This window comes from Mytilus edulis, chromosome 1, assembly GCF_963676685.1.
Source record: "Mytilus edulis chromosome 1, xbMytEdul2.2, whole genome shotgun sequence".
Lineage (NCBI taxonomy): Eukaryota > Metazoa > Mollusca > Bivalvia > Mytilida > Mytilidae > Mytilus > Mytilus edulis.
In genome coordinates, this window is record NC_092344.1 from 18,292,738 (window position 1) to 18,310,629 (window position 17,892).

At 32.1% G+C, this 17,892-nt stretch overlaps 1 protein-coding gene across 4 annotated transcripts in view; it reads right to left on the reverse strand.

Moving 5' to 3' along the window:
* LOC139525501 (SCO-spondin-like) overlaps positions 1-17,892 on the reverse strand; it is a 43,125-nt gene that overhangs the window by 24,910 nt on the left and 323 nt on the right. For 2 of the 4 annotated variants that reach the window (XM_071320889.1, XM_071320898.1), the window contains exons 2-16: positions 17,037-17,204; positions 16,171-16,329; positions 15,278-15,418; positions 14,781-14,951; positions 13,824-13,988; positions 13,051-13,215; positions 12,232-12,396; positions 11,529-11,693; positions 10,226-10,390; positions 9,171-9,335; positions 7,736-7,900; positions 7,221-7,385; positions 4,896-5,060; positions 2,533-2,697; positions 322-486 (exon numbers count right to left, since the gene is read on the reverse strand). In XM_071320889.1, coding sequence (XP_071176990.1) covers positions 322-486; positions 2,533-2,697; positions 4,896-5,060; positions 7,221-7,385; positions 7,736-7,900; positions 9,171-9,335; positions 10,226-10,390; positions 11,529-11,693; positions 12,232-12,396; positions 13,051-13,215; positions 13,824-13,988; positions 14,781-14,951; positions 15,278-15,418; positions 16,171-16,329; positions 17,037-17,142 — 2,392 coding nt within the window. In that variant the 5' untranslated portion in view covers positions 17,143-17,204. The other 2 variants (XM_071320906.1, XM_071320915.1) reach the window with 2 other exon arrangements.

Sequence of the window (17,892 nt, forward strand, 5' to 3'; positions counted from 1 at the left end):
GGTGTTGAGAACCTTTGGTGACCCCATAGTTTTAGTGTCTTTAAAAAGTACATAGTGAGCAGTGGTCGTTACATACAAACCTTCACCTAAATTTTCCCAGTCAATGGACGAATTTAATGTGTCAATCAATGGCCACAGCTACACTGTTTTGAATTTCATTCTAAAATAACCAAAAAGATAGAAGTTTAAAAGCTGAATGACTGAATGTTTCATTAAAAGGATAAGCTCTTATAATTTTTTGCAATATGTGCTTTAAGAATTTTACCAGATACCAAAGAAGTTAAAAGAATGATTAATTCAGCCAATATTTCAAATAATAACCTGGACATGGCCCTGTTGAACAGTCTTCTACTTCACTTAAGCTGCCATTACAATCTCTTCCTCCATAATATGGTCCATTGCAAAACCTTTTACGTGACTTTGACCCTCCTCCACATGAGACATCACAAGCAGTCCATGGCATCCACGGAGTAAACATTCCATCAACTATCAAAAAAGTTAATTACACATTATTTAAACATTTTTACAGGTTTTGTGGAATTGAATCCACAATAATCAGTTTACTTTTTAGAGAAATCAGTACACACTACATATTGTGGATATTACAGGAAAGGATAAGAAACATAGCCATCACAAGATAGACTAGAGGCTCTAAAGAGTCTGTGTCGCTCACCTTGGTCTATGTGCATATTAAACAAAGGACACTAAATGATTCATGACAAAATTGTGTTTTGGTGTTGGAGATGTGTTTGTAGATCTTACTTTATTAAACAATCTTGCTGCTTACAATTATCTCTATCTATAATGGAATTGGCCCAGAAGTGACAGTGGAAAACATTTTGTAAAAATTTACAAAAATTTACAAAATTTATGAAAATTGTTAAAAATTGACTATAAAGGACAATAACTCCTCAAGGGGTCAATTGACCACTTTGGTCAAGTTGATTTATTTGTAGCTCTTACTTTGCTGTACATTATTGCTATTTACAGTTGATCTCTATCTATAATAATATTCAAAATAATAACCAAAAGCTTCAAATTTTCTTAAAAATTACCAATTCAGGGGCAGCAGCCCAACAACAAGTTGCTTGATTGGTCTGAAAATTTCAGGGCAGATAGATCTTGACCTAATGAACAATTTTATCCACAGCAGTTTTTCTCTAAATGCTTTGGTTTCAGAGATATGAGCCGAAAACAGCATTTTACCCTTAGTACTATTTTTAGCCATGTCAGCCATCTTGGTTCCATCGGACACATTTTTTAAACTAGATAGCCTTATGATGATTGTGGACAAGTTTGGTTAAATTTGTCTAAGTAGCCTCAGAGGAGAAGACTTTTGTATAAGATTTCAAAAAAATTGACTATAAAAGAGGGATGAAAGATACCAAAGGGACAGTCAAACTCATAAATCTAAAACAAACTGATAACGCCATGGCTAAAAATGAAAAAGACAAACAGGAAAACAATAGTACACATGACACAACATAGAAAACTAAAGAAAAAACGAGGAGTGATCTCAGGTGCTCTGGAAGGGTAAGCAGATCCTGCTCAGCATGTGGCACCCGTCGTGTTGCTTATGTGATTACAAATCCGGTAAATAGTCTAATTCGGTAGGTCACATTCATGAAAGGGAAGGGGGTTGTAGTTACGAAGTAAGGAACATATCCAATATCATTTGTGAAACGGTTATTCCATAACGGTCAACCAACTCAGGGCAATTTCTCCTTAAGGGGTCAACTGACCATTTTGGTTATGTTGATTTATTTGTAGATCTTTCTTTGCTGAACATTATTGCTGTTTACAGTTTATCTTTATCTATAATAGTATTCAAGATAATAACCAAAAACGGCAAAATTTTGTTAAAATTACCAATTTAGGGGCAGAAACCAAACAATGGGTTCTCCTATTCATCTGAAAATTTTAGAGCAGATAGATCTTGACCTGATAAACAATTTACCCATGTCAGATTTGCTCTCAATGTTTTGGTTTCAGAGATATAAGCCAAAATCTTCATTTTACCCCCTATGTTCTATTATTAGCCATGGCGGCCATCTTGGTTGGTTGGCCGTGTCACTGGACACATTTTTAAAACTACATACCCCAATGATGATTGTGGCCAAGTGTGGTTTAATTTGGCCTAGTTGTTTCAGAGGAGAAGATTTTTGTAAAAGTTAACGACGACGGACGACGAAGGACGACGACAGACAGAGGCAAAGTGATGATAAAAGCTCACTTAGCCCTTCGCGTCAGGTGAGCTAAAAAGAAATATGATTGCCAATGAGACAACTACTTACTAAAGACATATGAACAAGAATGTAATTAACTCATTTTTTTTAATGTCCAGAAAATCATTCATTAAACGGCAGAAACTTAAACATTCCTAAACACATCATATTTAACTTATATTGTTTGAAAATCACCTTTTTATCTCATTTCATAAACAATTTAACAAAATGTTCACAAATTAGTACATAAGAAACTTGATGGTATAAAGCACCTTTTGCCTACAATTATATCTAATAAGAATCTTACCTGGACAAGGTGTCATATAACAGAAATCTGTCTCTAAGGCTGTTCCATTACACTCCTCCCCACCTAAATATGGTCCATTGCAGGTTCTGTTACGGAATCTTGTCCCACCTCCACATGTTAAGTCACAATCTGACCATTCCATCCAAGGCATCCAAAAACCATCAACTAAATAAATGTTCTACTACTAAACATAATAATCTAAAGCCTAGGTATAGCAGTGATAAGCTGTGTGATCTATGGGTTACAACAACTAATACAGAGGTAGACATCTTATGTTGAATGTGTGTTGAATGATGTAGGAAATATGTTTCTATTAAAAGGAAAACTGTATATGGCTATTTAACTAGAGGCTCTCAAGAGCCTGTGTCGCTCACCTGTTACTGTATTTACTGATGTCGGCCATCTTGGTTGGTAGGCGGGGTCATTAGACACTTTTTTTTTAATTAGATACCCTAGTAATGATTGTGGCCAAGTTTGGTTAAATTTGGACCATAGTTTTAGAAAAGAAAATTTTTGTACAAGTTACAAAAATGACAAAAAGTTGTTCAATATTGACTATAAAGGGCAATAACTCCTTTAAGGGTCCTCTGACAATTTTGGTCATTTGACTTATTTGTAGATCTTACTTTGCTGAAAATTATTGCTGTTTACAGTTTATCTCTATCTATAATGGTATTCACGATAATAATCAAAAACTGCAAAATTTCCTTAAAATTACCAAATTTAGGGCAGCAACCCAACACCAGGTTGTTTGATTCATCTGAAAATTTGTGAGGGGATAGATCTTATTCTGATGGACATTTAAATCTTGAAAGATTTGCCCTAAATTTCTTAGTTTTAAAGATATAAAGCAAAAACTGCATTTTACCACTATGTTCTAATTTTAGCCATGTCGTCAATTTTGTTTGGTAGGCGGGGTCATCAGACACATTTTTTAAACTATACATCACAATGATGATTGTGGCCAAGTTTAGTTAAATTTGGCTCAGTAGTTTCAGAGAAAATGATTTTTGTACAACTTACAAAAAATCACAAAAAGTTGTTAAAAATTGACTTTAAAGGGCAATAACTCCTTAAGGGGTTGACTGACAATTTTGGTCATGTTGACTTATTTGTAGGTCTTACTTTGCTGAACATTATTGCTGTTTACAGTTTATCTCTATCTATAATAGTATTCAAGATAATAACCAAAAGCTGCAAAATTTACTTAAAATTACCAATTCAGGGGCAGCAACCCAACAACAGGTTGTCCGATTCGTCTGAAAATTTTTAGGCAGATAGATCTTGACCTGATCAACAATTTTACCCATATCAGATTTGCTCTAAATGCTTTGGTTTCAAAGATATAAGCCAAAATATACATTTTACCCCTGTGTTCTATTTTTAGCCATGGCGGCCATCTTGGTTGTATGGCCAGGTCATCGGACACATTTTTTAAAACTAGATACCCCAAGGATGATTGTGGCCAAGTTTGGTTAAATTTGGCCCAGTAGTTTCAGAGGAGAAGATTTTTGTAAAAGTTTACGGTTGACGGACGCCGGACAACAGACGCCTTACGGCAAGTGATGAGAAATAACTGGGGAAACAAATAATAAATGAAAAAAGACAGATTTAGACTTTATTACTGTATAATTTTTCTGACCTTATCACAATTTTCTTGAAACTGGTCAAGTAGTTCACCTCTAGGTTCAACAATAGATATAAAATGCACCCCTGTCTTTTTATCACAAAAAATTTTACGACTAAAAACAATCATAGGTTACACTGAAATGTTAAAGACTTACAAGTATTTTTTATTGTGAGTGTGTCACTCAAATTAATACATGGATGGGTCCCAAATGGAAGGAAGGATAGACAAAGGTTAATTGAAAGGAACATAAGAAGGTTTTTCAGGTTTCAATTTTCAAGGAATTTTCACTTTGTGATGTACAAAACATTTACACTAAGCAGAAAAGCAGGTAGGTTCAAGCTAAACATAGAAAACTATGATAAATACCTGTATAAAATGTGATTATAAAGCTTGTATTACTTATTTTTATATAAGTCTATATATAGTGAGATACTTTGAAAAATACATGATATAAATTGATACAACAAATACTATTCAGATTTCCAATATACATATAACAGGATGTTTAAACAAAATGACAACTGTAAATTCATTATTTTTCATGGGATACCAATTTACGTGAATTTTGTGGTTACAGGGGAATCACAGATTCAAATGTTCAAACAAAGTAAACATTTATATAGGCTTGTATGTAGAATTTGGTGAAACCCCCAAAAATTACTGAATCCACAAAAATTGATACCCATGAAAATAAATGAATCCATAGTATACGATAGGATTATTTCTTCCTTACTTGAACAGCTTTTAATGTTACAGTGTTTTGTTTCATTTATGTTTCCATCACATGGTTTACCACCATACAGGGGCTCCATGCAGGTTCTGTTCCTTGTCTGTTCACCATCACCACAAGAGGCAGAACATTCATCCCACTCTGACCATTCTAGCCAAAATCCATCCACTGTAACAAATATCTTAGATTGTTAATTTCGAAAAAAAAGTATAAACTCAAATAAGGCCACACCAATTTAATTTCTTGTTCTACGAATTTTTGGACTCCAAAATTTGGGGCGAGCGAGCGATTTGAAAATTTTAATAAAAAAATATTTAATTTGCAAATTTTTTAGGCGAAGCTTGAAAGGTAAAGGCGAGCGATTATAATTTTTTTTTGTAAACACAAAATAGTAGGTTTTGACAATATTAAAACTTGATTTATCACTTGTACTTTGACATTTCTTTAATTTCTGAAGTATTTTTTCCCTGTTCACCAAGAAATAATTAAATCTGGTCTATGTATTTGTGACTGACAATGAGACAATTCTCCATCTAAGTCATAATCAGTTTGGAGGCAACCCCTTATTGTTATAAATATCCCTTTTACATGTTTTATGAGGGATCAATATAAGTTATAATATATTTGTTTGTACAAAAGGGCTCATATTTTCTCAAAGAACTATATATCTATCTCGTATTAAATGGTCAAAACATGTCCAAGAATTTTGTAATATTCCTGGACTTTATTAAACCATGTTAACACATTTACTTTAACAGTTTAATATTATTCAAAATAAGTGGACCCCTTTTTTAGAAAAAGTTGTTTAAAATATGATGTAACTCCTCTTTTTGAGTACAAAATAATAAGTTTTTAAAGGTTTTGTATAGAAGAACTATACAAATCCTTGGTATTTCTATTTTCTTTTCTACATCAGTAAATTCCCCTTGTCTGAGGGAGGGTTGTTCTCAACCTGATAATAACAAACACAGGTCAAAGTATGGACTTTTACACAGGGCTTTGATACAGACCAAACAGCAAGCTATAAATGACCCCAAAATAATTAGCGTACACAATTCGAACAGGAAAACCAACTATCTAATTTATATATCCAAACGGGAAAATACTAATGAACAACGTTAACATCAACAAACGATAACTGCTGAACGACAGGCCCCTACATCAATCAGGACAGGTGCATTAACATGCAGCAGCTATGGATAGTTTTGTTCTTTGTACTTTATTCTTACAACGTCAACGAACATTTTTTGATAGGGAATATAAGTAAGGGGGAAAGAAACCAACTTTTTGTTCTTTACAGGTATTTCCGCTGTTATAAATTTATATCGGAGCACTCCTACTTTGGATAAGTAGGTTTCATGCTGAAACAAATATTCTCACAGATATTTGCACAGTGTGGTGGTGTGCTTTTATGTTTAAAATTGTTATATACAGGTTAGACTGTAATTTTTAAAAAAAATGTTGATATGTTTTTATAATTTTTACAAAAAAAACGGTGCGGGAAATGGACATGATTACATTTCCAGATGCGGGAAATAAAAAAAAAAAAGTAATTCTGTTTTGAAAAAAATAGGTGCGGGCGGGTACGTCGAACAAGGAATCAAATTGGTGTGGCCTAAGAGGCATTCAAGGTTGCGTTTATCACTGGTATGTTGGCATAATATTGACTTAATCATATTTTCCTAATATGTGAATAAGGAACAAGCAGGATTTTTTTTTTGAAACTGCAATCACATTTTTTTTGCATAATACATTACAGTATTGTCATCCAACAGAAAGAGTAGAAAAATAAATATTTCACATTAAGTTTTTATGCAATTATTTGAGCCCCCAAATTGAAATAAAAACTATTATATCAAGAGAAGAGGTCAGAATGGGTTTAACTCATTGTTGAACTTTGTACAGTGACCTATAGTTGTTAATTTCTTTGTCATTTGGTCTCTAGTGGAGAGTTGTCTCATTGGCAATCTTACCACATCTTCTTTTTTCTAGTTATTTACAAAAGATGAGTGCCACAAAATATTCTCATTAACGTTGATTGAACAAAAGTCTCAGTGGCATAGCATAAATATAATATAAAGGTAGAATGTTAAGCATGATATGCAATATACAGTAACACAAAATATTATTCCCCTGTGATAGAAAAATATTAATCATATTTAGGCACTGTTTAGAAAGTGTCATTTGGGTAACTGAAATAGCACAGCTGAATTACATCCAAATGAAGCAACAATGGAACTACCCTGTTTCGTTAGAACTTCATACCCTCATTTGAACTCTAATGTAACCCTTACTTTAGACCTATCATCTAATCTCAGGTCCACTTACCTGGGCAATGGTGTTTGTTACAAGATTGTTCATCTGTGCTATCCCCAATGCAAGAAGATCCTCCAAACTTAGGATTTACACAGGTACGGTTTCTCATCTGTGTACCAGACCCACAAGTTAATGTACAATCTGACCAGTCAGTCCAAAGATCCCATTGACCATCAACTTCAAAATTAGAAAAAATAATATAATATATTTTTTGCAACTAAACTTATGCGAACAAAAGGTTAACAGCGTTAATTGTTTAGCAAAAAAAAAAAACCTGAGACAACTAAATAGTGTTTTAGTTTTGGGGTTGTACTTTAAAAACGGACAGAAAGTTATAATGGTTGTCAGTGTTGAAGCCATTAATTTGAGTTATCTATGTTTAATAGTTTAGCATATATATAACTTTCATGCTTTATAAATTTTAATGATTAAAAATCTTTTCAAATTTTAAGACCAATTTTAATTTGCATAAATTGTATAATTTGCAATGATATAAAAATAATTGTTTTTGGACTATGAATACCTACCTGGACAGTCCTGTACATTACAATCCTGGATTTCAGAGCTATTTCCATCACAGAAATGACCTCCATACAATGGTTCCACACATGTCCTTGACCTGTTATGTCTTCCTCCTCCACAGGTCACAGGACAAATTGCCCAATCAGACCAATCTTCCCAATAACCATCCACTACAAAATCACATGTGCAGTCAAATCACAGCACACAAGTGTAACTACACTAACATACAGCAACTACATTATTAATAGCAAACAGCACTAGTGTGTATGTGGACTTTGTAAAAGTATTTCAACCTAACTAATAACACCAGTGATAGAAAACATTGTCAAACTTGTATTTTCACTTTTATTTGAATATTGTTTGAATAAGTCTTATAGACATTTAGTTGACTTGTTTGCATGTATTGGTTCTTTTCCATTCATCTTTTTTTTTTCTGGAAAATTTATAATAAATCAGGAAATTTATATATAACCCTAAATATGCATTTTTTATTTTTTTGTATAAAAAAAATGAATTAATACAAGCTTCGATACAATTCATTGGGTTATCACTGCAAATAAGCAGTGATGCTTCGTTCACATGTAATTCGAATTTGATTCGCATTAACTAATTGGAATTAACTTAATTCGCATTCAAAGTGTTTTACGTCCAAACGTAAATTCTAGTTCGAATTGCAATGCGTGTCAATTTTGCTTTACTGTCCGAAAGACGTAAACTTTTACTTCATATCTAAAAAAACTGATTTCTAATGCGAATTGGTTAATGCGAATTAGCCAATTCGAATCAATAAAAATAAAAAACGAGAGCGTGTGAACGCAATTAGCGAATTCAATTTGAATTAAATGTACGTGTGAACTAGGCATAAGTCATGAACTTACCATTTATGGTTAACAACACTGCAGATTACTGAGGGGAAAAGATAAGGGTAACATGCAAAGGTAATATAAATATATTGGATATAAAGTATCAGTGAAAATCAAACATAGCAAAGAAAAACACATTTTTAAAATCATCCAGACATGATATTAGTACAAGTTGATATGCAGTAATGAGCATGTTGAAAATCCTACGAAAAGAAATAGGATAGTACATGTATAATGAAATAGCATGTAACATTACCGTAAAGAATATTACTTTCAAAATATTTATACCAAAAATATCTAAGCTAATCAATTATAAACTGATTTTTATCATATTCCCTCGTATCACTTCAGAATATGTTGCAGAACATTACTTTTTCTGTAGATTAAATCTAAATGACATTTGTTATAGGCATGAAAACAATCTATGGTCAAACAAATTAAGAGTTGCTTCAGGTTGCAAACTCACTAAAAAGAAAGATTTCTAGAATTATCAGAAGTGTTAAATGTCTGATTTTCACTTTTAAAATCATAAATCAAATAAAACCACAATCATTTACTGTATGAACTCGGAACAAACCTGGGCAGTTATGAGTACTACAATTTCTTGTTTCCTGATCAGGACCTTCACAATAGAATCCCCCATATTGTGGTTGTTCACAGGTCCGATTTCTTGTCTGTAGTCCTCCACCACATGTTGTTGTACAGTCAGTCCAGTTACTCCAGGCATACCAAGTACCATTCACTATGATATTTTAAAAAGGGTTACTCATAAATTTAGAGAAAGACCTTCTATTTAAACTGAATATTGTTTCTGCCTTTGCATTGATCACAGAAAATTAAACATATATGATTTATGACAGTTCAGTTATTCCTGCTATTTTCATTTTTTTAATCTTTATTTAAGTTAGATTTACAAATGTATTTGCATTTATGAAAAGGAAAAAACACAAACAAAGACTGTAGTTTTATTATTTACAAATATCTCATAAACTTCTTATTTTATTGTAAATACAAAAATATACCAACATCATAAAGTGATAAATTCTGTTGAGGCTTTAATATTATTACATGCATTGCTAATTTCTTGGCCAAGTTACTTTGTGGAAATATTCTCTTGTGTGAATTAGTCTTAAAGAAGTACAAAATAAGGCAAAAAAAAAAAAAATCACAAAATTTAAACCTCTGAACAGGTTAGGTTATTATCTGAAAATTCAGAATCAATAAAGAAAAATACCACTTTACAGTAATTTTAATTTTGTTTGATATTAATATCAATAATAAATTATCTTTTCTATATATGTTTGAACTGCTATTTAGCTTTGTGATTTTGGTATATATATATATATATATATGTTTGTTTGTCAGTGAGTGTTTATAATATTACAAAATTGAACCACTCTGCAACCCAATAAGAAATGTAAAAAAATAAAATATTTGCTAATTCTAATATAATTGGTGCATTAAATGTAATATGTACAAATGTACTTGTTTATTTTTTTATAGTTCTTCAGCTGCTTAAACAAAGGAAAAGATATAATAAAACAATGTTTGACCACTTGAGTGAAATGATATAAAATGTTGACTATCTATGATATCTCTGGCAAATATATGTTTCAGTATAAGAAGCATTACCAGGGCAGTGGTGTGTATTACAATCTTTGTAATCGATCTCTGATCCGTTGCAAGGTGCACCTCCAAACTGAGGCTGTATACAAGTCCTATATCTATTCTGTCCTCCTCCACCACATGTAATATTACAGCTATCCCACAGAGACCAGGGCTGCCACACACCATCAACTAAAAACATGCCATAATGTTTGATTAGACTTATAATCTTGTGAGACTCTCATAGAAACACAAATATTTTCATAAAAATTTGCTCAGACTTGACATGCAAACTTGAAACTTCATTTCAAAGTTATCAAGGGTTAATAAAATTTGAAAACATAGCTTATTAGGTTTATTTATTATAGGTGTGATTAAGTAAGCAAAAATTAAAAATTTCAAGGCATTTTTGATGCATACTTTTCAGTACACATAACTGTAAGTTGTAAGGATAATAATAAGGATTAATAGTTTTAATGATGTTTTTAATGATTCAACTTGACAAAAGTCATTTTAATAATTCAAGAGAAAACAATCTACAACCTGATTAAAAAAAAGGGTCATTTTCAGGTAATTCAGTAAAGGGAGATAATTTGCTATAATCAGGACTTATTTTCTGGTTATTATGTAAAGGGAGATAACTGGCTAAAAAAATAAGGACTTATTTTCAGGTAATTCTGTAAAGGGAGATAACTGGGACAACATCCCTAATGCGTCTCGAAATGAGGAACTCAAAAGTCATGTGTAAAGAAAAAATCTCTGTGTAGTGATATTGGACATTTTTCTATTTTTTACAAATGACTGAGCTTCACCATTTGTGGTGATTAGGAAAGTAGAGGAACATAGAATAAATGTGTAAAAACTATGGAGCTATTAAATATGTTCAAAGTATTAAATTTCCAAAGAACTTATTGTGTTAAAAGGGGATATTTTACCACAAGGAGCCGCATCACAAAAGGATGTTCGGAGTATGCTAATCTATGGAAAAAGTCATCTCACTTCATACCTGAAAATTTAACCACATATGTGAAAATGTCACAGCTTCAAAACGAGCTATCATACATATCCAAGTTTACGATATGGACTGAGCTACAGGAAATAACGTTACCATTACAGCCTATGTAAAAACAATTAAAGATATTGACCCAAATGGCTATAATCAGGACTTATTTTCAGGTAATTCTGTAAAGGGAGATAACTGGCTATAATCAGGACTTATTTTCTGGTAATTCTGTAAAGGGAGATAACTGGATATAATCAGGACTTATTTTCAGGTAATTCTGTAAAGGGAGATAATTGATAATAAATACATTTTTAAAATAAGACTTACCAGGACATTCTACCAACATACAGTCTTGTACTTCAGATATATCTCCTGTACAGTTGTCACCACCATAGAAAGGTCCAAGACAAGTTCTGTTCCTGGACTGCCAACCAATTGCACAGGATAACGAACAATCGCTCCACACTGCCCATTCTAACCACACACCGTCAACTGAAGCCAAAATTTATGGTTGCTATGCATGTTAATGTTAAGTATACAGTATTTTGTGTGATCCAATTAAATTGCTGGTTAATTTTTTACCAAAGAAACTGCAGGCTTTTCTTTAATATTAAAGCAATTTTAGCATACCAGCATTTAAATTGGTTTAAAATAAATAAAAAAATAAGCTTCAAGTTAATGGCTTGGACAGCCAAACTTGACAAGTAGATGTTAAGTATTTTACTAGAAAAATTTGTCATAACCCCCTCCATATGATCTTTCAATTGGTCAACTAAATTCATATTCTATCAAGAGCTAATTGAGTTCTACCAAAGATTAACCTAAATGCAGAAATATTTGTGACAATCCTTAAAAAACTTGATTTAAGATAATTTTTGAAAGAATACAAATCTTTCAACTTCAATCATATTATTTTTGCGTCAAGTGTGACTGTTTATTTTCTGATTATGCAAAATAAGCAATTAAAATGGGATAGGAAGGGGAAAAGCATGTGCAACACTAGGAATCTGGGTTTTATAAAAAATGTTACCTGGACAGTTATGGGTGTTACAACTCTCTGTTTCACTGGAAACACCAATACAATCACCACCTCCATGCATGGCTTCATTGCATTCTCTTGTTCTGTTACGACCCCCACCCCCACATGTCATGCTACAATCACTCCAGGCCTCCCAAAGTTTCCATGATCCATCAACTGCATTATATAAAATAGCATATGAGCCAGTGCAAAAAGGTACATAAACAAAAAAATAATAAAATTCTAAAAACTGTGCATAATTATTGGTGGCAGACTTTTATTTTATAAAACAATGTTACTTTTCATCATGCAACTAAGCTATTCACATATTTCAGTGCTTATACCATCCTATTTCATTTTATTAAAGTAAGATCTTTGTTTGCTGATTTTATGTGCTTTCTGCACAAATGTTCACCAATAAAAGGGATTAATGCATAATTTTTTGATTTTCAGTTATAGTTAACTAAGCTAATTGTGTATGCAAAACTCTATCAAAATGTGTGACACAGCCCATTTACTGTAACCTGACCTTTAATGCCCTTTTAAAAGACAAAAATTCAGGTTGTAAGGGTAGAAAAATAAGAAAGAATAAATGACGGATGTAAGGAACTGCTTATCCTCTAAGAGCAATGGCACTCATCATCTATTTAAGTTGAGTTTATGAAACTCAATCTTTGATTCCTTTGTCGTGTGTTGTTGACTGTTGGCTATGATGTTCTGTATTTCTTATGCTTACAGTTTTTTATTGCCCCTTCATACCTTATCCCCTAGTATTATGTACTCTTTGAACATAACAGATACATGTATCCAAAATGAATAAAAGTTACTTACTTGGACAGGAGAAAGAGTTACAAGCTTCAATTTCCGAGTCTGGACCAGGACATGGAGCACCATCATATAGTGGTTCAATACAAGTCCTGGAACGGTTACGATTTCCATATCCACAGGTGGCAGAACATTCAGACCAACTTTTCCATGTTGTCCAGTAACCATCCACTGTAATAATAATGGTAGATTTTTTTATTATTTATTATTATTGTTTATAATTTATTATTATTGTTTAAGGAGGCTAATAATTCTCTTTGAAGAAATACTCCACAATTTATTTCATGAAAAATGTCACATGACATAAATGACAACAAAAAATATGAAAACAAAGTTTTTCACTTTTAAACAGTAATGATGTGACATCACCATCTTTGCAATATATTTATGTTATAAATTGAACCCCATTTTCCTGGTCATACATGATCATACTTTCTGGATATTAACTTTATCTTAGCATGACTTAGGAAAATGCAATTTTAAACCAGTATGCTAGGGTAAGCACTCATACACTTCAAAAATATTGATTCAGTATGCTGTTACTACTATTTAAATGCTTTGGCTTTTTTGGGAAATCATAGTTTGACAAAGATGTATTTAGGGGACGGTCTTTGTCATTGTATGGTAAAGCAAACAAACCTTTAATACACACAATTTAGAAAGCACAAGTATACCTGGACATGCAAAGCATAACATTACCCTGATATGTTTTGGGGAAAGTAAAAATTACCTGATATTGAAGCTACAATTATTAACAGTTTTGGAGATCAGAAATATACCTGGACACATTTTTGGAAAGCATCCTCTAACTTCTCTGTCATCTCCAGGACAATCAGCACCATCATGTTTTGGATCATTGCACTCTCTTGTTCTGTACTGGGTACCATTCTCACATGTGACTGAACAGTCTGACCAACGGGACCAGGCAGCCCAAAATCCATCCACTGTAATTCAAATTACCAAAATAAATCATGGAAGTGCTATCATCTTGAACGATAGAGCTGTTTATTTTTTGGCCTTTTTTTTAAATATCACATTCTTTCTTGATTTATACAAAGTAAACAAAATAGTGTTGGTTGTTTCAATTTTTCCTAAAATTACAGAACAAATCATCATTATGCATATCAAGAACTGTTTTTAGTCAATATTTTCAATTGAGTTATCTCTCTTTGTCCATTATATTGTCATAATATAGTTAAATGGAGGTCTTGATGTCTGACTAAAAGAAAGTAAAAGGACGGAAATACACCTATATTTTATTTTATAAATTTAATATTTGATAATATGTAATTCATAGATTGCTCAACACTGGCATGGATAAGATCTATAAATTTTCCCCTCTTTCATATATGGATGAGTGTAGTCACAAACACAGGTACGTCACTTTCATACATAAAATGGCTGAAATATGCTTAAGTTAACCAGCCAATGACTATACAGATTCCATTGCAAATTACACAATATTTGTGACCCCAAATTTTCGTGTTGCAAAACAAATATGCCTCAAATATTATAATATAGTCTTTTAAAACCTATATTACCTATTGAAAATTTCACACGCAAACTATTGCACAGCAAACCCCAAAATAAGCCATCTCTACAGTTTAAAAATTGAACAAATTAACAAAAATTGTTTAAGAATACTATTGAATGAAACAATTCCTTTACTTGTTAACTGCCTACAGCTATTAAACAAGTGTTCAACTTCATACATGCAGGTTATTTCTAATAGTTACCTGGACACATGATCATTGTACAGTTCTTATAATCTACTTCATTACCAGGGCAGGGTTGTCCCCCATTGTTTGGTGGTGGATGATTACATTCTCTTCTTCTTGTCCTTATTCCATCTTCACAAGTCACTGAACATTCTCCCCACGAAGCCCATAAACTCCAAACTCCTTTAACTATAAAATATAAGTAATTATATATACTTAATACATGTAACTATGAACCTTGTAAATGGGGTACTAAATATCAACTATCCCTTAACTTTTCGATTAAAATAAAGCTGCAAATAATTTTAAAACTTTTTTTTCCCAAAAAAGATTTTTTCAAATTGAACTGCAGGCTGTTATATAAGTTTGTTGCTAATGAGTGTTATATACTTAAATAATCTATCATCACTAAACAAGATATCAAAATTTGAGAGCTTCAGACATCTCCTGGATTCAATTCACTAGAAATAAAAAGAAAAGCCAACATATTATGTTTGGAGTTAATAACAATTTACCTCTACACTGAGCCCCAGCAATTGTCTTACATGAGTCAATCTCATGTCTCTCACAGGCCTGAAGTGTTTTCTCTGTGCCATTACATTTCACAATAATACCTGGCTGACTTGCATTACTTGGATAAGAACTATCAGGAATAGCTACGAAAAAATACAAAGAATTTTTATATCATTGCAAAACAAGAATGTGTCCAAAGTACACGGATGCCCCACTCGCACTATCATTTTCCATGTTTTATGGACTTTGAAATTGGGTAAATATCTAATTTGGCATTAAAATTAGAAAGATTATACTATAGGGAACATGTGTACTAAGTTTCAAGTTAATTGGACTTCAATTTCATCAAAAACTACCTTGACCAAAAACTTTAACCTGAAGCGGGACGAACGAATGAACGGACGGACGGACGGACGAACGAACGGAGCAACAGACCAGAAACCATAATGCCCCTCTACTATCGTAGGTGGGGCATAATAAATACTGGATTCATTTATTTTTGTGGGTACCAATTTTCTTGGTTTGAGGAAACCTTGCATATTCATGGATATAGATTGACTTTTCACATTTAAGTTAACAGCTAAAGCAGATATTTTTTTAAAAGGCAAGAAGTAACAATGTCATTTATAAAATACAATGTCACTTATAAAATAACAATGTCACATATAAAGTAGCAATGTCACTTATAAAAATAACAATGTCACTTACAAAATAACAATGTTACTTATAAAATAACAATGTCACATATAAAGTAGCAATGTCACTTATAAAAATAACAATGTCACTTACAAAATAACAATGTTACTTATAAAATAACAATGTCACATATAAAGTAGCAATGTCACTTATAATGTAACAATATCACTTTTAAAGTACAATCTGATTTTTTAATTACCATCGAAAGCTCCAATGAATCCTCTCTGTTTACAAACAATTTGAGCTGAGGGTAAGTCCCAGTGATCACCACACACCTGTAACCACTCTCTTGTTATATCATTGTGTAGCTCTACTCTACCTTCTCCAAATAATGTACCATTACGAAGTCTCACCATTCCTGAAATAAAGATGATACAGAAATCTCTTAAAAGTATAACATCACTATTAAAGTCACACTGTAGCTCAGATGTAAAGACGAGTATGACTAGAAGCTTAAAAGGTATAATATTTGTGAATATCTGTATAAAGGATTTTTTTTTGTTATATGATTTTTCTAATGTTTTTCCAATAAATTGAAAATAACTTAATACTTATTCTCTATTGCATTACTTATGCCAATGGTTGTTAACACGCTAGAAAAAAATCAAGGTTTGATAACGAAATGTAAAAGAGGATCACATTCATTAATGTGTTCAAAGCATGAGAAATAATTTGTTGAAGCTAAAAAAAACAGTGAAAACTATGCACCTGGCTACCTTTTTCTAATCCAAAAACAAAATAAATATTTGGGGTTAAAATTTGTATATCCACCCAAAAATTTTACTATGTGGTAGGGCTTTGCTCATTGTTGGAGACTGTACAGTGACCTATAGTTGTTAATTTCTGTGTCATTTGGTCTCCTGTAAACAGTTGTCTCATTGACATTCATCATACCATGACCACATCTTCTTTCTTATTTTTATAAATGTATGTTAATGCCCTAGAAAAAACAGGGTGGCATTAATCAAGGTACCATGTACTCACCTTTACATTTAAGACTATGACAGACAGATGATTCTGATGTTGGACCAAGACAGTACCTATCTACACCCACCTAATACATACCTTTACATTTAAGACTGTGACAGACAGCTGATTCTTTTGTTGGACCAAGACAGTACCTATCTACACCCACCATACCGCCATTGCTACAGTTTCTAGATCTCACCATAGTACCAGGACCACATGTATTCTTTGTTGAACATTCATCCCAGCCTCCCCATTCATCCCAACCTGATAACAAAATCAAAAAGTATTTACAAAACCAAAATCTATCATTTATGTATCAAGCTCTATCTAGACTGATCTGCATTGAATAATCCCTAAAAGTGATCTTTTAAAAAAAATTCTCCACTAACAATAGCAGGATTTATTCTGTGACATCTTCTTTTTTGTGAGTAGTAAATATTGCACCACTTAAATCATATGATAACACAGTCTTTAATAATTTTTAAACAATATCCCATTCATTAGGTAACTTATAAAAATAACCTGATGTTTGGTACTTTAAAAAATAATTGATTCTAGTAACTGAGTAAGTGGAGATAACTCTTAAGTACAGACATGCAGCTTTGATACTCAGTATCAAATCATCAGCAATGTGTACTCCTTTTTAAGGAAAAAAACTTATATGGACAACTTTTGTATATCTAATACTGTAAATTCAGAAATTATTGCGTGCATTTAATATTGCGATTTTGTCATTTTAGACTTGAATGCAATTTTAATTTTTATGATTTTCATCAAAATCATGTTAAATTCAAGTAAAATATTTCAAAATGCGAGTTTAAATTACTGCGTTTACAACTCTGTAGCATTTTTTGCAATAATAAAAACCTGGCAATAATTTCTGATTTTACAGTATCTAATCGATGACAATGAATGACAGGAGAGATTACTGATTTGACAATCTTTGTAATGA